The sequence below is a fragment of the Gigantopelta aegis genome, chromosome 3, assembly GCF_016097555.1.
Source record: "Gigantopelta aegis isolate Gae_Host chromosome 3, Gae_host_genome, whole genome shotgun sequence".
Taxonomy (NCBI): domain Eukaryota; kingdom Metazoa; phylum Mollusca; class Gastropoda; order Neomphalida; family Peltospiridae; genus Gigantopelta; species Gigantopelta aegis.
In genome coordinates, this window is record NC_054701.1 from 16378355 (window position 1) to 16401587 (window position 23233).

At 36.4% G+C, this 23233-nt stretch overlaps 4 protein-coding genes across 4 annotated transcripts in view; 3 read left to right on the forward strand and 1 right to left on the reverse strand.

The window, feature by feature from the left end:
- Window positions 1-6880, reverse strand: part of LOC121367586 (cytospin-A-like) — a 33823-nt gene extending 26943 nt beyond the window's left edge. Inside the window, exon 1 of the mRNA XM_041491857.1 lies at window positions 6736-6880. The gene's annotated coding sequence lies outside the window, so the exon portion shown is untranslated. The remainder of the gene's footprint in view (window positions 1-6735) is intronic.
- On the forward strand, window positions 318-2279 carry LOC121368518. Its single transcript, XM_041493255.1, has one exon. The coding sequence runs from the start codon at window positions 318-320 to the stop codon at window positions 2277-2279; it is 1962 nt and encodes a 653-aa protein (XP_041349189.1).
- Window positions 2451-3563, forward strand: LOC121368519. Its single transcript, XM_041493256.1, has one exon. The coding sequence runs from the start codon at window positions 2451-2453 to the stop codon at window positions 3561-3563; it is 1113 nt and encodes a 370-aa protein (XP_041349190.1).
- Window positions 6881-12157: 5277 nt separating the features above from the next.
- On the forward strand, window positions 12158-21506 carry LOC121368520. The gene is made up of 8 exons (XM_041493257.1): window positions 12158-12226; window positions 14111-14870; window positions 16159-16291; window positions 16845-17142; window positions 18211-18442; window positions 19023-19203; window positions 20792-20845; window positions 21266-21506. Exons 2-8 carry the CDS (start codon window positions 14162-14164, stop codon window positions 21504-21506), a joined length of 1848 nt encoding a protein of 615 aa, XP_041349191.1. The 5' UTR covers window positions 12158-12226; window positions 14111-14161.
- Window positions 21507-23233: the final 1727 nt, after the last annotated feature.

Sequence of the window (23233 nt, forward strand, 5' to 3'; positions counted from 1 at the left end):
CTAGCTTTCTAACTGATATGTCAGAAATTGTTCAGATGGAATATTCATCCGCAGATGGTCCAGCTCAGAAAGAACGAGGTGTTAGGAAAGCACTGCAGAAATCAAAAGAGCAGTTTTCCAGAAAACACTGTACATATTGTGATCATACCACCCACACAACAGATAACTGTAAAGACTTATTGGCTATGCCCATTTTGGACAGAAATTAATTTGTGAAATCCAAAAGGCTTTGCTTTGGTTGTCTAAAGCCTGGACATTATAAAAACAAATGCTACAACAAATTAGTGTGTGCAACCTGTAAGTCTCATCATCCTATAATGCTGCATGACGATAGCAGAGTCGGCAAGTTGAAAGGTTTGTTAAAAACAGAAAACGAGAATAGCGACAGTAAAATTTCTGTCCAGGGTGTATGTGGTCATACGAGGGCCGGAAAGGGTGAATGTACCATGGCCATTATTCCAGTTAGAGTGAAGCTGAAAAATGGTTTACGCGATGTCAAAATATACGCTTTCTTTGATCCGGGTAGTAGCATCAGCTTTTGTTGTGAAAGTCTAGTTCGAGAGCTTGGTGGAATGGGTCATCGCATGTCTATCACGATGGATACAATGGGAAATCCATTTTCGATGGAAACATATGCTGTTGATGGCCTGCAAGTCTGCGACCTGGAATTGGAAAACGAAATTGACCTGCCAAGGGTATATACTAAAGACAAAATTCCCGTTTCTAAGAGACTCGCTCCTACCAATAAGGACATATCTTGCTGGAAACATTTAGACGATATAAATCTTCCAGACATTACAGCCGAGGTTGGCCTGTTAATTGGAAACAATGTACCTGATGCCTATACCCCATTTGAAGTCAAGTCCAGACCAGAGGGCAGCCCTCATGCTGTCAAGACGAGACTTGGATGGATTGTGTGGAATATGATAAGAGAAGGAGATAAACAAGTTGAACAGGTCGATTCTGTCTTTACAGTAAACCGTGCCGAGATTGTAGCAGTGCAAGAGATGGAACAGCTTAAGCAGTTAGATAAACTGGTGAGAGATTCAATCAATCGAGACTTTCCAGAAAGGCTTATTGATGATAAAAAGGAACACTCCCAGGAAGATAAGAAGTTTTTGGACTTGGTGAATGGTTCTATCACCCATAGTAATGGTCACTACTGCATTGGTTTGCCATTTAAAGAGAATGGCGTCAAATTGCCAGATAACAAATTACAGGCTTTGCAGCGTCTTGCAAGCCTAAAACGCAAATTACAAAAGAATTCAACATTTTGTGAAGATTATGTTGAATTTATGTCCAAGGTTGTCAAATGTGGTTATGCTGAACAAGTTCCAAAGGAAGAACTTGAAAGATTAGATGGCCGTGTATGGTACATCCCACACCATGGTGTCTATCATTCCCATAAGCCTGGGAAAATTAGGGTTGTGTTCGACTGTGCTGCGACCTATAAGGGGACATCTTTGAATAGCGTTTTACTTCAGGGACCTGATTTAACAAACAGTCTACTAGGTGTTTTCTTTCGTTTCCGACAGGAAGAGGTCGCCATTATGGGAGATATTGAAGCTATGTTCTACCAAGTCCATTTACCCAAGGACGACAGCGATTGTCTTCGATTCTTTTGGTGGCCAGAGGGAAATCTCCATAAAGAGCCAACAGTGTATCGTATGCAAGTTCATCTGTTTGGTGCCACATCTTCTCCTAGCTGTTCAAGCTTTGCTCTTCGCCATACAGCAGAGGAATTCAGTGATGAATTTAAAGCAGCAGCCAATGTGATAAAGAGACATTTCTATGTAGATGACTGTTTAACCTCTGTGAAGTCAGAAGAAGAGGCTGTAGACTTGATTAAGGAAACGGTTGCCCTCTGCAAGAAAGGTGGCTTTCGTTTAACAAAGTGGATTTCCAATAATCTTCATGTGCTGGATTCGATCCCAGTAGAAGAACGGGCAAAGGATGTCAAGGAACTTGATTTAGAGCACCAACGTCTTCCAAATGAAAGAGCACTTGGTGTAGTCTGGTTTGTAGAATCTGATACTTTAGGCTTTAAAATTCAGCAACACAATAAACCACCTACAAGGTGTGGTATTCTGTCAACAGTAAGCTCTGTATATGACCCTTTGGGGATGGCCGCACCATTTGTTCTGAATGCCAAACTACTTCTTCAAGATCTGTGCCGGCGCAATGTTCCCTGGGATGAAGAAATCAAAGGAAATGATTTAAAGATTTGGCAACAATGGACAAATGAATTAGGTGATCTGGAGAAACTGAATTTACAATGATGCTACAAACCACGATCATTTGGCAATGTTGTATCCTGTCAAATTCACAATTTCGCCGATGCCAGTGATCTAGGTTATGGAATAGTTACTTACTTACGTCTCACTGATGAAACAGGATGCATCTTTGTCTCATTCGTGAATGGGAAATCTCGGGTTGCTCCTCTCAAGAAAATGACTATTCCTCGAATGGAGCTCACTGCTACCACTGCTGCTGTGAGGCTCAACCAAATGTTGGTGAGAGAACTGGACTATAAAATTGATGAAACATATTTCTGGACAGACAGTATGACTGTACTAAGGTATGTGGCTAATGAGAACTCGCGCTTCCAAACATTTGTAGCAAATCGCATTGCTATTATCCGGGAAGCTTCTGATGTTAAACAGTGGAGGTACATCAACACAAAAATTAATCCAGCTGATTGTGCCTCTCGTGGTCTTCCTATGAAGAAGTTCCTGCAAAACAGTCTGTGGTTGAATGGACCAAGCTTCTTATCTGAACCAGAATCTGAATGGCCGACCCTTGTGTCGGGTCTGGATAATTTACCTGATGATTTAGAGGTGAAAGGAGTTTATACTAACATAATGCAGCAATCTACAAATGCAATGGATAAACTACTGACACATTACTCTGAATGGAACAAAGTCAAAAGAGCTGTTGCCTGGTTGTTAATTGGAGTTAAAAACTTACAAAAACACATCACTGCACGAAGACAGTTGAAGAACGAAATTAACCAGCAGGAACATAACCCTCTGAAATGTAACCAGATATTTGAAGAACAGTACACACGAATTAAACAAAAGAGATTGATGGAAAGAAAGAAAGGTCTAACAACAGCCTATCTCGGCTTAGATGTTCTTCAAAGTGCTGAAAGGGCTTTGATACTCTACGTGCAGCGACAGCATTTCAAGGAAGAGATCAAGATCCTGGAAATACAAAAGGATGCTTCGCATATTTTGAAAAGATATTCTCCATTAAGGAAGCTGGATCCTTTCATTAGTGATGGTTTGATCTGTGTTGGAGGACGACTTCATAGAGCTAACTTACCTTTATATGCAAAACATCCAATTGTACTACCCAAGGACTCTGCTATTACAGAACTCATATTACGGGATGTGCACCAATCAGTTGGTCACATGGGAAAAAACTTCATGCTTACTAGTCTATGTCAGCAGTATTGGTTGCTCGGTGCATCAACTGCTATAAAGCGTATAATTGTAAAGTGTGTTACTTGTCGAAGATATCAGGCCCCCGTTGCTGAGCAACAAATGGCAGCCTTCCTGTAGACCGTTTAAATGCCAATGAACCCCCATTTTCCAGAGTTGGGATGGATTTCTTTGGACCATTTGAGGTAAAGGGAGGAAGAAGTACAGTAAAGAGATATGGTGTGTTGTTCACGTGTTTGGCTATTCGAGCAGTACATCTAAAGGTTGCTCATTCTCTTGATACACTCGTGCATCAATGCAATCAGAAGATTTGTGGCTAGACGTGGTACAGTTAAATCTATTCAGTCTGACAACGGGACCAATTTAGTGGGAGCAGAACGCGAAATGCGTGAAGAAATTAAAAAGTGGAATATGCAAAAAATAAATAGGGCCTTGCAACAAAGATCCATCTCATGTAGTTTCAATCCCCCTACAGCATCCCATTTTGGAGGTGTTTGGGAACGGCTTATTCGTGTTGTCAGAAAAATACTCTATTCGCTACTCCGAGAACAAAACGTATACCTTGATGACGAGTCTGCAAACTCTGTTTTGTGAAGTTGAAGCTGTGATCAATGGTCGCCCAATCACAGAAGGGCCCAGCAGTCCTAATGATCTAGATGTATTGACACCAAATCACTTGTTATTGCTTAGAGCAGGAGAACATATTCCACCTGGCTTATTTCATAACAGTGACAACTATGCAAAAAGGAGATGGTGACAAGTACAATATTTGGCAGACATATTCTGGAAAAGGTGGATACGGGAATACTTACCTCTGCTGCAAAAGAGACAAAAATGGATGTACCCTAAGAGGAAGCATGTTTATTTTTTCCAATTCTGAAGCAAAGCTTTGATATTTATGCAATACCAGAGTGATATTAGGAGACATTTTTTATAACTAGAGCCAATTATGACTATCAGTATTAATTTTTTATTCATGGATATAAGTGGATTAAGAGGAATTTATCAAAGTGTGCAAAAGCAAGCTTTCCACAAAAAGTGTTGATTATGTTTTAAAAGGTAAAAATGATACTTGCAACTGACTGTTCATCTGCATAAAGAAATAACAAACTCAGAAATTGCATTTACTGCCAGAATTATACAAATTGGAAAATTAGTTGAGGATCACAACTAACATGGTAAATGTGACATCACATTTGAAGAAATCACTTTTACATTCAGTGGCTGCACTGAATTTTGAAATTCTTTAGTAAATTATACACAGATTATGTGTAGAATCAATAAATATAAAGTTATAACAAATAAATAAAAAATATTAAAATTTGTCACTTGCACCTTGTTCAGGTCCCTAGTCATAGGGGGGCTGCCACAGCCACAGCAGAGTCCACCCCCCCCCCCCCCCCCCCCCCCCCCCGGGTGGTACGCCCATGAGCGTAACATAACTAAAGAACAGTTCTTTGAAGGTTTTATAGTAGGCGACACTGGGGTCGGCCTACAGTAAAACTACATGTCTGTTATTGAATACATCTTACTATAACTGTTTCACAATGGTTCTTAATCCGTAAATTGGAATAAAATAACAAAAAGCCACAGAAATGAGGAATTCAGTTTTTAGTTACTGTATTCCAAGATTATGTCCAATTTTTAGTATAAATTATAATTGCCAGAAATCGCCAGCTTTTCAACTATACTGTGTAGACCTATAAATTGTGATAAAGATGAAACATATACGCTTGGCAAATAAAACATAATTTGTTAGTAGAAACATTGGCCAAATACACTAATCATCCAGTTATGTTTATCTGTTGCAAAAATTATTACTTGTTTTCATTAGCGTATCATACTGGATTTTTTTCAACTGATCACAGCAAATGTCGACTAAGCGTAGCAAACTACGCCCAAAGCATAGCATTTGGCAGCTCTGATTCTCCCCTACCCTCCCCACCCCCCAATGGTACTAGGTTTAATCTTAACCGTATACATGCAGAACAACATTTGAACCCATAGCCTTCCAGTACCATTTGGACTCCCTCTTAGTTAACAGTGCTTTTACTGGGAGTAAACATTGATTACAAATGCAGACCTTGAAATTAGCAGCAACAATTAGCAATGCTACATCAAAAGTTGTATGTTGTAAAAACAAGAAGAAAACAAATATATTCACTTCCTCAACTGATTCGAAATCATAGAAACTTCACCAAAATAGGCCAGGTTTCTCTGAATGTTGCCATTCAGTATAATTTGGCTAATTCTAAAGTATAAGGAAACTAAATCTTGCAAAGTGCACACAATGTTACATGAATGTACCAAAAGTCCGAACCAAATTGTTAACAACTACAATAAATTACTTTTCTACCTTTAATTACCGTTACATTTCCCCAAAATTTTGTCCAGACACAAGTTGTGAAAAAACCATTACAGTGACACAGATTCCACACATGAGACTGTAATGTTGCCAGTATCGACATCGCTGAGATAGCATAGGGCAAAATACATGCAGTTTTCTGTCATCTGCCATTTTGGTTTTTTATGGAATACTCTTCAAGAGGGGTGAAAGCCTCCAAAGTATGTGACATAATTAACATAAAATCAATGATCTCTAGTGGTATCATTAAATAATAATAATAATAATAATAATAAAATTAATATGACGTCATCACGTTTGCTTTTATATCATAACATGTTATGACGTTGTGTCATTGTAATGGGTTTTTTCGAGATTTCTGTCTGGACAAAATGTGGATAAAATCTAACAAAAAATAAAGGTAGGAGTGCAATTTTTCATAGTTGTTAACATTTTGGTTTTGACGATAAGGTGATCTTAGCATTAACCCCAATTTGTGCTTGCAACAAAACCACTAGGAGCTCTGGGTAGTGCTGCTAATAAAAAATGAACTGTTGAAACTGAACCTATCATCACCAATCAGAAAAGGCGAGTGAAAAATATTATTACATTTTGATCAACTCTCCAGGCAACTGTGGAGGAATTGTAGTGTAGAACTGTAGAAAGCAAGTGTTACCAAGTGATAGTTTTCCTTTCCTTGCCAAGGTCCAAGATGATGTGGGACTGAAAACTAAACTAACCGTAACCTTTATTTTATTTTTTTGGGGGGGTGGGGGAGATAAGGAAGCCTCAATACAATCTGACCAATTTTCATTTTTTTTTTTTAAGCGATCAGTTCCAAAATGTAAATCGATGCCTAGTCTAGTGATAGTGATCTCGATCCAGTCTAGTCAACTATCTCGGACAGACTGTAAAGAAAATATTTCATACTATACTGTATTCAAATACCTTGCTAATCCTTTTCCCGAAGTTTTAGCACCAGATCTATATAATTTTTTCTGGATGTACTGTTTATATTTCTCTACTTGTGTTTAACAGTTTTTGTTTTTAAACACATCTTTGAACATTTTAGAGATCAACGGCTACTACAGCAGTCTCGATAACCATTAATGTTTGTTGATTGATTACTTGTAGTTTTTCCTCCTTATTTGTTAAAGCATACGTAGTGTCATTCAACACCTTTGATGAGGAAATTCATTTACGTTACACAGGCTATATTTTAGAGAAAACATAATAATAATAATAATAATAATAGATTTTTATTTTTTTATTTCAGATCAGAGATCCATAGAACATATATAAACAGCAGCTAATTACTTCATATTCTTTCATTTAGCTTAAACACATACTGAAAAGTTGTTCTATATAGTTTCCATAAACTGAATACATAGGACAAGTGCCAGCAGTATCCTTAGTATGTAATTATGTGTGTGTTTGTTAGGTTAAATAACTTTTAATGCATGTACATTATTAACCTTTAGCCTAGTTAGTGCAGTCTGGTTAAAATGCCTCTTATTTTTACATGAATTTCCCGAGTATACAACATGGTTAATGTGTGTGTGTGTGTGTGTGTGTGTGTGTGTGTGTGTGTGTGTGCGTGCGCGCGCGCGCTCCATACACGCACGGGCCTTTCGTGTTGTTGCTATTATCGCAGATGGTTGGGGGCGGGCAAGGTGGGCATGTGCCCCAATAGTGTAAAAGTGTGTACCTCCTACACTTTTTGGCACCTTCCTACGCCACTGCCGGCAGTATTATTGATAATTTGGCGAAACTTTGTGTTAACCCAGAGCTGGCCCTGTACAATGTATAACCTATATTTCATAGTTCCATTACTATGTATTAACAGACATCTACATCATGGAGGAACAAAATAGAACAAAACCTTAGTCTTCTAACACATCTAAATGAACAATTATCTTTAAAAAGTATTTTTCACACACTATTACTGTAATCTTCGTGTATGATTCCCGGGACAACTAAATCAATATTTCTTATTTTAAGTATGAACCAAAACAGCATGCTATCATTTATGTCATGGAATATAGATGGACTTTAAAAAAAACTTAGACAAATCTGAAATTAGAGAATTATTTTCAAAACATGATTTTATCGCAGTTCCAGAAACTCATATACGAGATAAGGAATATGCAGAAAGCAATATTGAAGGTTACTCAAACACAACAAAGCTTGCCATAAAGGACTCAAGAACTCAAAGTGGCAGGGAATCGGGTGGCACAGCCATCTACTACAAAACAAAATACCATAAACAGGTACACACAGTCCAAACAAGCAGCGCATACAGCCTTTGGCCCAGACTTTCAAAAACATATTTTGGGTGGTCACGTGATCTGTATATATGTTGTCTATATATACCACCAGCAGACTCCCCATATTTTCAGGACCAATTCCAAACACTCGAACATGAACTGTCAACATTCAGCGAAAAGGGCTCGGTCTTGATAATGGGTGATTTTAACGCTAGGACTGGGGATACTCGCCTCCCTATAGTAGACTACATAGAACATGATCCCATAAATCGCATACCTTTTCCATCTGATTACATTTCCGATAGCATATACCGACAACGACACTCGCAGGACATAACTTACAATAATCATGGCAAAAAGTTAATTGAACTATGTAAAACAAGTGGTGTCAGAATACTTAACGGATGAACACCTGGGGCCTATCTAGGAAAACTCACATGCTTCAACTACCAGGGAAACAGCGCAGTTGACTATGTTCTAACCGATGACAAAACTATGAAACATGTAGTCGGTCTTTATATCTCTTACTTAACAGAAGAATCTATTCACTGCTCTTTATCTGTCATACTGAAATGTAACATAACCCATACCAGTAGTGACACTATTCCACTTCATCCAATACATACAAAATATCAACTGTCTGAAAAAAACAAGATGGCATATATAAACAGTCTCCTAGTTGATGAAGCACAATACAAAATACAAACTTTTATGAATGACCCAATCAATAACTCCTACACAAATATAGAAACAGCAGTAAACAAGTTCAACAACATACTCATTGGAGCAGCATCTAGATCATGTCCCAAAACTCGCATCTGCAATAACAAAACAAAAAAGCTAAAAATTAAAAAAAATGCCAATAGACATCCAAAACCTCAAGAGTAAATTTACCGAAATTGTTAAATCACTATCTAAGGAACCTAGTAACACTAGAATTAGGGGAAAATACATCCAATATAAAAAAAAAAAACTAAAGAAAGCAAAGAAAGCACACAAACAATCTGAAAAAAACATGTTGTATGACAAACTCCAAAACCTACACAACAATAACCCACAGGCCTATTAGAAAATAATAAATAACCTAACAGAAAGAACCAAAAAAAGTATCAACCTGCCAGAAAATATGGCAAAGAAAATACATGAACATTTTAAAGATATAAATGCTGAACTTACTCAACATGCAACCATGAATATAGAATCTAATGCTAGATTGCTCGATGAACTTTTGATAACGGAATCCACCCAAACTAATAACACTGTACTAGACCAAAGTATCACGATCAAAGAGATTAAAACAGCCCTATAATCACTGAAAAACAACAAGGCATGTGGCTTAGACCAAGTTACAAACGAAATGTTAAAATATGGAAATGAAATTATCATATCACCCATAGCAAAATTATTCAACACAGTATTCCAGTATGGGATACTACCGTCCTCTTGGACAGTTGGTTATATCACACCAATACACAAAAAGGGATCTAAGCAAGACCCAAACAACTATAGGGGAATTACCATTACAAGCTGTCTAGGGAAAATACTCTCCTCCATATTAAATAAACGATTAACACGTCACATTGAATCAGAAAACCTAATAGCAGACAACCAAGCTGGTTTTAGAGAGAATAGAAGAACTACAGATAAAATTTTTATCATAAAAACGCTGGTTAACAAATACATTGGAACAGAAAAAAAAGCAAACTTTATCTCTGTTTCATTGATTTCCACAAAGCATTCGACACTGTTTGGAGAACCGGCTTACTCCTTAAATTACTTAGACTGGGTATTGGCGGGAAATTCTTTCAGATCTTTAAAGCCATGTACAGCAAAACCACATTAGCCGTCAAAATTAACAATCAAATAACTGACATGTTCCCATCTACAGTAGGCGTGAAACAGGGAGATAATTTAAGTCCCACTATGTTTAACATATATTTAGCCAATATGACATTATCCAGCGACTGCCACTTGCCCCACCTACTAAATGAAAGAGTGTCGCATTTATTATGGGCAGATGACCTAGTACTTGTATCAGAGACTCAACAAGGTCTACAAAAAGCGTTAGACGAACTCCACACATATAGCCAACAATGGCACTTATCAGTCAACTTGAAAAAGACAAATTCCATGGTTATACAGAAAGGAAAACCAAAACATGTAGCATTTCAGTACGGCATGGAGCAAATCGAACAGACACATACATATATCTATTTGGGCTGTACCATTAATACCAATGGAAACTTACGTACAATCAAAACAGATCTTGCAACTAAAGGACTTAAAACCCTATTCAGACTCCAAAATTCCTTTTTTGGATCACCTCCACCTCCCCAGATATATAACAAACTATTCGACGCCCTAATCAAACCGATCCTTCTCTATAACTGTGAAATCTGGGGCACTGAACTAAATAATAAGATGAAAATACATGACCCTAATAAACTACTAGACATTTTAGAATCGGAACCATTCGAAAAAGTACATATAAAATTTTGCAAATTCAACTTACAGGTAGGAAGAAACACAACCAATATTGCATGTAAAAGTGAACTAGGCAGATATCCACTAATAAATGAAATAAATCAGAAAATTATAAACTACTGGGCACACCTACAAAATATACCTCAAGAACGCACACTTCTACTTGATGCAGCTCAATACAGCAAGCTACTCGATAACAGTAACAAAAACAGATTTCACAACTACACAGCAAACATGCTTAAGAAAAACTGCATCGACATAACAGCTATTGGCACTACACCAAAGAACAAGAAAACTCTCAACAAACTAGTAACTGAAAAACTACAACACAACTACAGACAATACTTTAAACAAAAATTAAAAGACTCCGAAAAACTGTTCTATTATAAACACATAGTACGTCCATATCAACTAGCCCTATTCCTCGAAACATTAAATAATTGTAACCTAAGAAGACATTTAACTAAACTTAAAATATGTGCACACCGCCTCGAAATCGAAAGAGGCAGGTATTACAATATTCTCAGAAAAGACCGACTCTGCAAGCTTTGCAAAGAGGCAGTGGAAGATGAGACACATTTTCTCGTGGACTGCAAACAGCTAGAAACGAACAGAAGAAAATATTTTATTACACTCGCACAAGAATTCCCAATATTCCAAACACTAAATAAATACGAAAAATGTTATTATATCTTCAACTGCCCTAAAACACAACTCATTACAGTCGCACAACTCTGCTCAGATTTGGACACAGCACGAACTACTCTGCTAACTAGACCCCCTGCCACTTAATAATATTTATTTTAATTTACCAAATATCGAAGATCAGACAAAAGACAATAGAATCTGTTACACTACATGCACTTTATTAGACAAGAGTTGTAGTTTAGTTTTTTGATGTTAGCGTTTAATATTTTATGTACTTTATTTTTGCTGGTCAACCAGACTATGTTTTTAGTATACATATATCAACATGGAAATAAAGTTATTGTATTGTATTGTATTGTATTGTATTGTATATATATCTATACATTTCATGTTTGTATGTTGAGCAGTTTATAAATCATTACATACGTTTGGGTGTTTTTGTTGTGTTTTTGTTTTTGCGATTATATTTATTTATTCATACGGTACCGGCCTCGGTGGCGTCGTGGCAGGCCATCGGTCTACAGGCTGGTAGGTACTGGGTTCGGATCCCAGTCGAGGCATGGGATTTTTAATTCAGATACCGACTCCAAACCCTGAGTGAGTGCTCCGCAAGGCTCAGTGGGGTAGGTGTAAACCACTTGCACCGACCAGTGATCAATAACTGGTTCAACAAAGGCCATGGTTTGTGCTATCCTGCCTGTGGGAAGCGCAAATAAAAGATCCCTTGCTGCCTGTCGTAAAAGAGTAGCCTATGTGGCGACAGCGGGTTTCCTCTCCAAATCTGTGTGGTCCTTAACCATATGCCTGACGCCATATAACCGTAAATAAAATGTGTTGAGTGCGTCGTTAAATAAAACATTTCTTTCTTTCTTTATTCATACGGTATTCAACACGATGTTGTATGTTTGTTTATAATACATTTCATGCAATAACTGCTCCCTTGAGTTTGGGCGAACGCGATGCACAACATTTTTCATTTTTGCAAAATATCCATGCAGGAAATAAATTTGTTAACTGCAAATGTTTCTTCATATGTCTATGTAAGTATTTATTATATTATTAATAATATTATTTAATTTCTATGGTAGTAAAATGAGCCTAGAAATGCAGGTGGAACATTTCAAATCATCATCATGGCCTCTGTTTATGCCTGTCATTGATGATTGCAGTCAGTTTGCAAGAAGGTGTTTGGGGTTTTAGCGGCATAATTATTACTTGTTATATATTTGATGTTTATAAGTAGAGTGTATAGACTATATATGACGTTAAAGATATAGAATATCATTAGACCTGTTGCTAAAGTGCATTAACTAAAAAATAAGGCGATTTTTTTTTAGGGAGAAGCGATTTTTACAAACATGAGGAGTATATAATATCTATATATACTACTATATAGAGATGGGGGGGGTGGGGAGTGGGAGAGCAGAGGGAGATGTGGAGGGGGAAGGGGTTATTACCGTGGTCATGCCATGGACAGAACTGGCAAAATCAGAGGTTGTGCTCACAACAGGCGTACAGTTCTCTGATGGAAGCATGATCATAGCATGCCAAACATTACGCACACCCACATCCACATTACCAGGGTGTTTCGATATCATCAATATATATCAGAAATAAAAAGAAGTGAGCCAAAACTTTTCCTTTTAATGGTCAGCTTGTTTTTGCCCAGTCATTAACTTCAAGGTGACATCGGTGACAGGTTCAACCCCAGCAATTATAAAAATGTCCACAGCAAAATAACACACTTTGAAAAAAACCCTGAATATAGTCCAAGGCCAAAAAAGTGCTATGGAGAATTAAAACCTCCACAGCATTCAATTGCAGTGGTTTTACCTGCATTTGACACAGTCACAGATGACAGGTGAAGAACTTGACGAATGTCTACAGCAATTGCAGTGGTTTTACCTGCATTTGACACAGTCACAGATGACAGGTGGAGAACTTGACGAATGTCTATTCATAGATAATTATAAGTATTGGAGCATTTGAAGCGTCACTGATGCCACAGAATCATGCTTGTCTAGCCCAGACCATAGATGTCTGTGTCTTGACCCTAAAAGTGAAATCATTGATGTGTTATATATGTAACTGACTGTTGAACCATATAAATTTTAGTAACTCTATTGTTTATTTTGTATACTAGTATATATATATCCAATATTTTTTTAATTAAAATGTAATTTTATTTAATTTTTCACTCATAATTACAATACTGTTACTTGATCATGTGGTTTCAAACATTTAGATTTTTAGGATATGAGCTATAGGGTGTCAAACAACTTGAGAGATGTTCAACAATGACAATATCAGTTTTAAAAAAATGTAAAATGTAAGAGTCATTTATGGATCACACAAGCATATTGACATTAAATACAATCCTCCCCTCAAAAAAAACCCTCCAAACACTTCAAAAAGACAAAAATAAAAGCTACATTGTATTGTTAGATCATTAAAACAAGTTATGGAGTTGTGATTTATATTTAAACAAACCAATATTGCGCTGAATTATCAAGACAAAACAAAAGACAGATTTGAAAATAAACAAAATTAAACACTGTAGTCAGTGGACTTTGTGTAAACAAACCAATATTGTATTGAATATCAACACAAAATGTAAAACATATTTGAAAAATTATCATATATCTTTATAGAATTTGTTTCAAAATATGCAAGAGATACTAATATGTGCTATACTCAGGAAAGCCCTAAGAATGTTGCCACCCCTGCACCACAGTCGGGAACAGTAAAAGTAGGGCTGTTTATTCTGGTTGTCAGCACATTGCCATTTTAATACTGTTATTAGTGTTAAGAAAATTATGCAAATATCTTTTTAAACACTTTTAACTGATTAATTTTAAAATAACGACGTATATGTTAGACATATAGTAATGCACTTTTAAATATTTTTGTTTATCTGTTTTCAGATCTATGGTTGAGTTGTGCATGTGTTTGAGCAATGCCTGGACTTGTATATCATGAAAATCCGGGTCTACAATGTAGCCGAATCAGAAATATTTACTTTCTCCCTGCCCTTGCTGCTGGGTGAGATTGATGGCCTTCTAGGCGATGGCATCCTCGAAGTTTGGAATTCCAGCACTGGTTCGTCCGAAACAACACGCTGGCCAGTCATAGAGGGGTGCTTCAAGCTGCTGGTCACTCTGCAGCTCGGACGAAATGTCATCAAGCTTAAATACAATGATGAGATACTGACTCTCCACCTAGTGTACGAAGATCCTGGTATTCCGTATTTCGTTAGGCCTGTGTACATATCTCTGGCCGATGACAATGGCTGGTTCCAGGGTCCCGAAGAAGAGGACTGCTCACCAGAAAGTGCTCAACACAGAATCATTCTTGGTGCTCAGCTGATACAGACGTTCACTGCTGAAAAGATGAAAGAGCACGGCTTTGGTCGTGTCACTTTTCAGTTGGAGCGAGACGAGGTTCAGAAGCCAGTATGTCACTGGTTTGTAAGTAAGCTGACCGTAACGCAGGCATATGCCATGTCGGGCAATGAACTGTGGAATCATTTTGCCAAGGAACTGATGGGTTCCAGTCTTCCAAACAAGGACCGATGCAAGTGGTACTGCTTCATGTCTTTCACTCGATACACTCCACCAGACGAAGCGGAAATTCCAAAAACTCACAGCGAAATCCTGCGTCATACGAAAGGCCATACAGCATTAGGTAAACATCTGTTTGACTCAAAGTAGGTAGAGCTGCTATGGCATGGTCTTGGATTTTCCACCAACTGTTTAACATTTTATTTTATGCGTGCAAATTGCTGTTTTATTTCCCATCACTAATTTTTATTAGCTACTTTATTTAGAAGATCATTGGTCTAGATTTATCAAAAATGGGTGTCTCACAGTAACGGATAAAAGCTAAGATCAATTGTTTCAGCGGAACACAACACAATAAAATAACATATTTGATTGTTTATTTGAGTTAAAAAATAAATGATCACAAATGTGACATTGTTTATAATCTGTGTTGATATACAGAAAGAGTAATAATGCATAACTGGCGTCGGTGGCGCAGTGGTTAAGCCATGGGACTACAGGCTGGTAGGTACAGGGTTTGCAGCCCGGTACCGGCTCCAACCCAGAGCGAGTTCTTAAGGGCTCATTGGATAGGTGTAAGGCCACTACATCATCTTCTCTCTCACTAACCAGTAACCAACTAACAGCTAACCCACAGCCCAGATAGCTATAAAAAATAATTTCATCTGGGCAAAACATATATGCAATTTTATTTCATCTAGTATCACTGTGTCAAGTAGCCTTATACTTAAAACATGTATGGGGTACCTGTAAAAATGTACTCAAATTGTGTGCGGAACTAGGGAGTCATAGACACTACCCCGTATCTCTGAAATGAGCAGCTTGACCCCCAATTTTTGCTGATTTACTTTAAGGGTGAGGGGTGGTAGTATTTGTTATCTGTGGTGTTTATGTAGATTGATAAGCTGCAGGTAGGAGTTTTAGCCACATATGAAAACTATTGTTGTCTATGGGATTTGATTTGGTAGTATACACCCTACAGTGTGTTGTTTAACTAGATATAAACTGCATAGCTCATAGTTATTAATTTTATGATTAGTGATTTCCCTAGAAATTTGGCAAGGCATGGTAGACCAAACACTTTTGGGGCATTTTTACAATTTTCGGGGCACTTGTTTTTCATTAAAATACATAAAAATTAATTGAAATAAACATTAATGTAATTTATGTGCTTGCTTTATTAAATGAATGGCAAAAGATATAAAAGGCATATTTTATTAATTAATAATACCTTTTTGGGTGTTTTATAAAGGCAATTTTAGAATTAATTAGTGAAAAAGGCTTGTTTAATCTCAGGGCAGCATGGTGCTGATTAAGGCAAGATGATGCTAGACTATTGAGGCATGGTGCTGCACCATGCTGAAAACAAGCTAGGGAAAACACTAATGATAAAGTTAACGTTTAAACTACAGGTGGAGGAGGACTTGCATTGTTTGGAACTGGAAATCTGCACACGTGGGCACGGAGTGTGGACGAAGTGTATGACCGCTTCACAGACTGTCGTAAGATCAATCGCAGAAAGTTGATGGATGACAGTGCATACAGGTATTTACAACATATTAATTAATGTCATGGTTTAGATAATACAAAATTAGGAATACAGAACTACATTTAGGTCAAGTCAGGTTTCGACTTTCACCGTCTCCTCCATCCAGGACAGGAAAAGATTTGTGGTGGGTGGGAGAGGATGTCGCCTGCGCTGGTGTGTGCCAGGGAGCACAAGCAGCCCGACCAGCGGTCGGTAGTGACTGAAGGTTGGTTTTGGTGCTATTGAAATTGAATTTGCAAATGTCCCATAGGATTAAAGCCAAATAGAACATGTTGCGTACTTTCTTAAAGGTAAATTTGACACATAATTTAGAATAGTTCATCAAAACTAAAAAGGAGCTAATTGGTTGATTTGTCTTAGTTGATTGAAATGTACCTCCTTGATGGAACCTTTTAGGATTGGGAAGAGTGAGCCGGTATTCTTTTGTCTGACTCCCTCTGGCTGCCAGTGCATATTAGAGAGCCACTTTTCTTTTAATATCTGATATAGGTGTTTAAGTTATTGCAGTTTGTGCCTCTGAAAAGTTGATCGGGTTATTTTTACTTACAGAGAGTACTACTGGGCTAACTATGCAACTGGTCTCGGAGCCTCACTACACGAGCTGAGTCACACGTTCGATCTAGCTCACACACCAACTGGAATCATGGCACGTGGCTTTGACGACATGCACAAGGTATTTACGGTCCAGCGAATTCACGGTGGTCACATGCACGACAGTGATGAGAACTGGAACTGCCGAATCTCGCGGACTCCCTCAGGCAGCAGTTTAGACGGGTCTCCGTCCACTGGTCTTGACGTCTACCATCGGCGATATAAAGATGTCTGTTATGGCAGCCCTTTCAAAAGAGTAAGTGGTAATTTAATTGATAGAGTTAGGAGATTGTAGGTGAAGTCTTTGTTTTTGCACTGATTTCAAAGTAGTAAGAAAGTATTAATTATTTATTGAGTAGTAACTTAATTCCAGGAAGATTAATTGTATTTTAGGTATATTCAGCTAAATCACAAAGTTTAACTTGTAATTTTCGAGAAAATCCCCAAAAAGTACATTCATCTTAAAAAAAGTTTAAAATTAGAATATCACCAATTTCTGATTAACAAAATTGCACAATCAATTTTCACAATTTTTGGCAAATTCCAAAATGGTTCTGAAAGTTTGTTGACATGATCAGCAGATGATTGATCGCCATGATTATGCTTGTGTGTCATATCACTAATAAATGTTGACTTTCGTCTAGTTTCAGAAAATAAAGATGACAATAGTTACATAATTGTTTTTAATCCATAGATAATGTCTTCTTTCAAATATGATTTATTTGTCATCTTGCAAAGTATGCAATTTTATGGATTGCAAACTTTACTTGAGAGATGTAAATTATATTTGACAGAAGACATTAAATATTTTTTTTATCTATTTACTTAATTAACTTTTCACTCTTTTGTATTGATGTTGATCATCAATTTATTTATATACTGATGGAAAGAAATAAGGGAACACATCGAATTGTAGACCAAATTTATTTTACTACTAGCATAGTAATGTCTGTATTTCATACCAAGTTGTAATGTGGGATTGAATGTCTGTAGTGTCGAATGTGTTGCCTATATGTTCTCAGTCAACTTCTGACAATATTAATTGATTTTTGATGCAGTCATTATTTCTTGTTGCTATTTGTGTGATCCTTTATTTCTTTCCATCAGTATATATATTTATCTTTGTTTGACAATCAGTAACTGATGTAATTTGTGTGCTGTGGCATTGTTAAACATTCATTCATTCATTCATTCATTCATTACAAAAGCTCATGTCATAAACATGATAAGAAATGGAAGCTTGGTTTAAGTTGTATAATTGAAACACTTGGTACATCTGTTTGTAAAATGTAGTGTTGATTCTAACACGTTGTTGTGGTTGTAGTTGAGTCGATCGAGCAGCAGCAGCAGCATTGCGTACATCCCTCCCCCGCCGCTGGTCGTCAAGGTGGAGACCGGCTTCAAGCCCGTCAAGTCTTCCTCCATGCTGACCGTCTCCGTGAAGAACTACGATGGGACTGAGACAAGACAGACCATATCACAGGGGCCGTCGGGGCAGACCATGATCGAACTCATCCTGGACAACGATGGGAAGGTCATGAAAAAAGCTCAACCAGGTTTGCAGTCTTTTTAACTTTGTTACAAATGGGGAGCGGGACGTAGCCCAGTGGTAAAGCACTTGCTTGATGCGTGGTTGGTTTGGGATCGATCCCCATCGGTGGGCCTATTAGGCTATTTCTCATTCCAGCCAGTGCACCACGATTTGTATATCAAAGGCTGTGGTATATGCTGTCGTGTCTGTGGGAAGGTGCATATAAAAGATCCCTTGCTGCATTAGAAAAAATGTAGCGGGTTTCCTCGATGACTATATGTCAGAATTACCAAATGTTTGACATCCAATAGCCGATGATTAATAAATCAATGTGCTCTAGTAGTGTCGTTAAACAAAACAAACTTTAAACTTTAACTTGTTACAAATGTTATGTTATTTGAATTTTAGAGTATCAAGCATGTTCTTGTCATAGCATTGTTTCTTTATCAAACATTTTTATAATAGGAATATTCCAGAGTTGATAAAAGGATGATGGGCAGAAGGCAAACATGAAATAATTATGTCTACTTTCCCTGTGAACAATTTTGGAACAAACTTTGTTTTAATTATTTGATCATTTTATTATTATGTTAATTGCATTCCAGAACGTCTCACTAATTCCTGCTCAAGTATCAGCTCCATATCGAGTCTGTCTCCCTTCTCTTCCACGCCATCGACACTGCCGAACTCACCTGACGAACCCGACCTGAGTTTTCCCAACATTCACTTCACTGATGACGGAGCTCACTGGTACAGATCATCCGCTGTGATGCTCAGATTCCACAAGTAGGTGACACTTGTAGACTCTAAAACAAACTAGCAATATTGCATGCATTTTACTACTTATCAGGCACGACGGGCGCGAGTAGACATTGGGGGCTGACTGAGATTGAGGGCACAAAGCAAAGTGTTTGGGTGGTCCAGTGGTATGCTCTCCCATAACATTTTGAAAACTAGATATCCTTAAAGTTAAAAATTTGTTTTGTTTAATGACACCACTAGAGCACATTGATTAATTAATCATCGGCTATTGGATAAATGCAATTTCCTGCATTCTACAAGTAAAATTCATCTCTGCCTTAAGATTTACTACCAATAATATTTTTAATTCAGAATTATTGGGGGGGGGGGCTAGAGCCCTTCCTGCTCCACCGTGCCTGCTTATACTAAAGCTATTAAACTAACACTAACATAATTGTAAAAATCAGAATATAAATGTGTTATTTTTTTTTTACATTGGCAGTAGTTACAATGTCAGTGTTTTGCATTCAGATCTCTTTTACATTGTAATAGTTGCTTTTATCTCTCCAAAATTAATATTATTTCATTGTATCATTTTTATGTAGAGTCAAATCTATGTTTGATGGTCCAGTGACTTTATTAATTCTCTTGTTAAAGTATTAAGAATATTATATTTGGGTTACTGTCAATCATGATATTAATGCGAAAATTGCATCCGATGTATCGGCACAATAATTAGTTGACACATTATATTTTTAACTTAAATGTCACCACCTAGAAAAAAAAGAAACAACCAAGCATGTATCTATTAGAATGAATGCTATTTTATGTTGTTATGTTATGTAATGAACAAGATAACATAAAAGAAAATTATTCTGGACAAGCAAAATGAACAAGGAATTTTTGTTGTATCGGTGCAATAATTAGTTGACACATTATATTTTTAACTTAAATGTTACCACCTAGAAAAAACAGAAACAATCAAGCATGTATCTATTAGAATGAATGCTATTTTATGTCATTAGAAGATAATCATATAATGAACAAGATAACAAGAAATGTATTCTGGACAAGCAAAACGAACAAGTAATTGTTGTTGTTGATACTAGGTAGATGTACTATCTTAGCGCCAGATCGTGTAATTTTTGTAGTGCTTTGCTCAAGAGGTACACACAATTACTACCGACTAACACAAATGGCTAGTTTCATCTAGTTTGACTGTCAAAACAAATGCCAACTGCTATGGTTTAATTAATGTGAGCTAAAACTAAAGTAAATTCTGAGAAAACAACTCAGCATTTTTTGTTTTGCAGTGTGATCTTTAAAAGTTGCATTTGGAAGCATTAATAAAAATACACAATAATAACATGACTCATTATTTTCATGATTTACATTAATTGTTTTTATTGTAAGTTTTATTGATCTTTTTTAACAAATATTTTATGTGAGTTGCAGTGTCAAATGGTCTATTGTTGTTACCTAAAGTTATTCATTGAAATGTGAAATGAAAAGTAAATCCAGTTTCATGTATTCCTCAAAATATTGGAATGCAACTGCAAAATAAACATCATGGTGGATTTTCTTTGAACTTTAATGTAAATCATGTCTTATTTTTATACTTGTTATTTTTCAGGTGGTTTAACAAACCCAGTACTGCAATATCAACCAAAAAACCCACTATTTCAAAGTACGTTCTTTTCTTAAATTTGTTTTTAGATCAGCTCTTTTTGTCTGGCCTCAATGAAGTCAAAACATGTTTTCACAGCTGTTCTTGTTGTTGTTTATTCGTAGTATATATTATGTGAAATGTCTGTTTATTTTTACTATCAGTGTTTCTGTTCAGAAGTTACACTAGTAGACATGTATAGGGGAGTGGCCAAGTAAATAACCTTAGTTGTCCTTGTCACCATTATATTTCAGGAATAGAGTTACTAGGATGTTCCCCATCTTAAGATACACCAATAAATAAATAACATATGTAAGTATATGTTTCATGGTAACATGTGCACAGATGTTTTGTGTTCTGTTTAACACTCACATGCATCTGAACATTACTGACAAAGAATGGACAGATTTTTAATGTACAAGATGGTTTATTTGTTTTCAGTAAATACTGCATCAAGTCTCTAAACTGCCTGCGTCTGGTGGAGCTGCGTAGTGACCCAGGTGGAATGGTGTTCCAGCACTGGGAGTTCCTAGACAACCAGCCACCCAGCCAGTTCATGATCAAGAGATCGAAGATGAGGGGGCTTCCAGAGGGTGCCGACATGATCACCGTCGCAGCTCAAGACTGCAATGGCAATATCTTGAAGAAGCGAATTCGAGTCGAAGATTTGGATCAATCATAATGTTAAGACTTCCTTCTTATGTGTAATATTATATTCTAGATGCTACAGTATGCAATAATCTGAAGGCCAGCTTGCTGTATTTTTATTACACCAGGTCAAGGTTGCTGTGACCTCACTGAAGGAAAGGTCAGCTTGCTGTGTTGTATTACACCATAATGAGCACAATGTTAACATCTTTGTGATTCTATGGATACCGGTTTTTACACAGTAAAATGTTTATACTTCCATCTTCATTGATATATCGCCTGTACAGATTTGAAAAAGTTGGTTGATTGAGTTGTCAGAATGTGAGCTAGTTTGAACTTCAAGAAGTAGATTTCCTTTAAAAGTGGATTAATATGCAATCTTCATTCAAGTTTTATTCCAATCTTGATCGTTTTTAAAGCTGAATTTGTATTAGCTTTAAGAACATAGCATATGTTTATTCCATTTAAAAAAATTGCTTCAGAATATTAATATTCACACAAAATGTAAAAAAGTTATATTAAATTTAAGAGTCCTTTTGTAAAATGGAGAGCAATTTCTGGTTCTCGAGAAAATGAGAAGCAGTTCTCAACCACTTTTATTAATGTAAACTTTCCTCTAATTTTTTGTTAAAAAAAAACAACATTGTATGCTATATAATTTAATACTAGTCGTCCTAATGTCAACATAACTTGCACTAATTTTAAGATGGAAAGTCAACATTGCTTGTGAGATTGATTATCAGAAAACATATTATGTATTGTAAGTGGCAATTACCTTTTGAGCCTTGCATTTCCAAGTTTGTACAGTTTGTTAAGAATGTATCGGGCATAAAGTGTTACTAGTAGATGTAGTGAATAACCACAATACTGCCTAGATATTGTATTACCTGATACACTGTTTTTAATAGCTTTAATACTCAGGGTTTGCATTAGTGGTAAAACTCAATTTATAGTTTGTTAAATAGATACGTGTCAAGAAGTCAGCATATTACTTTAGTGATAGAGCATTGGGCATTGATAGATAGTTATATATATATATAAGTAAATAAGTGTATGATGATATGTTTAATGTTTTAAACTGATCTATTAAAACATGTTTTAAAATGTTTTGCTACATTCAGTAACTTTTAGCCAAACAGAATACAATATAGGTCCAGGTTTAATAAACACACAGCATCTTAAATTAGGTTATCTTTTTCAATATTTGATTGCCACAGGCCACTGACAATTGCATGAATGATTATTTGATTTTCTTGTATAGGACTAGTTCTGCAAGACTTCATTTTCATTCACACCTTGAATTTCGGACCTAATTTACATGTTTGTAACATTTTATATAAAATAAAATGGGTTACCTGAATTTTTTGTTGTAATCCATAAATGGGTTATTAAATAACCTTTTTTAAACATTTCATTACCACTAACTAGTTACTAGCATAAACGTTGTTTGTTTTAAATAAGCATTTGGCTAACTGCTAACCCAATATTAACGTAGTCATTTGTTCATTTCACTTTCTAGTCGTAGACAGAAATTGTAAGTTTTTCATAAATTATCTGATGAAAGATCTTTATGTCCATAGACTAACCTTTAACCATGATTATGGAAAACATTTGCATGGTCAAGCTGTATTTTGTTTGGTTTTATTACATTACTTAATATTTCATTATGTGATGCCTTACCACAGTTTTATGGAAAACGCTAATAACTAAACACTTTGGACAAAGTTGTTTTTATTCTTTCAGTTTGCCAGATTCAAATTG

Coding starts and splice junctions, on each gene's coding strand:
- LOC121368518 (XM_041493255.1), top strand. CDS start 318: ATGCTGCATGACGATAGCAGAGTCGGCAAGTTGAAAGGTTTGTTAAAA.
- LOC121368519 (XM_041493256.1), top strand. CDS start 2,451: ATGACTATTCCTCGAATGGAGCTCACTGCTACCACTGCTGCTGTGAGG.
- LOC121368520 (XM_041493257.1), top strand. CDS start 14,162: ATGAAAATCCGGGTCTACAATGTAGCCGAATCAGAAATATTTACTTTC. Junction 18,443..19,022: donor CATGAAAAAAGCTCAACCAG/GTTTGCAGTCTT, acceptor ATTGCATTCCAG/AACGTCTCACTAATTCCTGC. Junction 20,846..21,265: donor AAAAAACCCACTATTTCAAA/GTACGTTCTTTT, acceptor ATTTGTTTTCAG/TAAATACTGCATCAAGTCTC.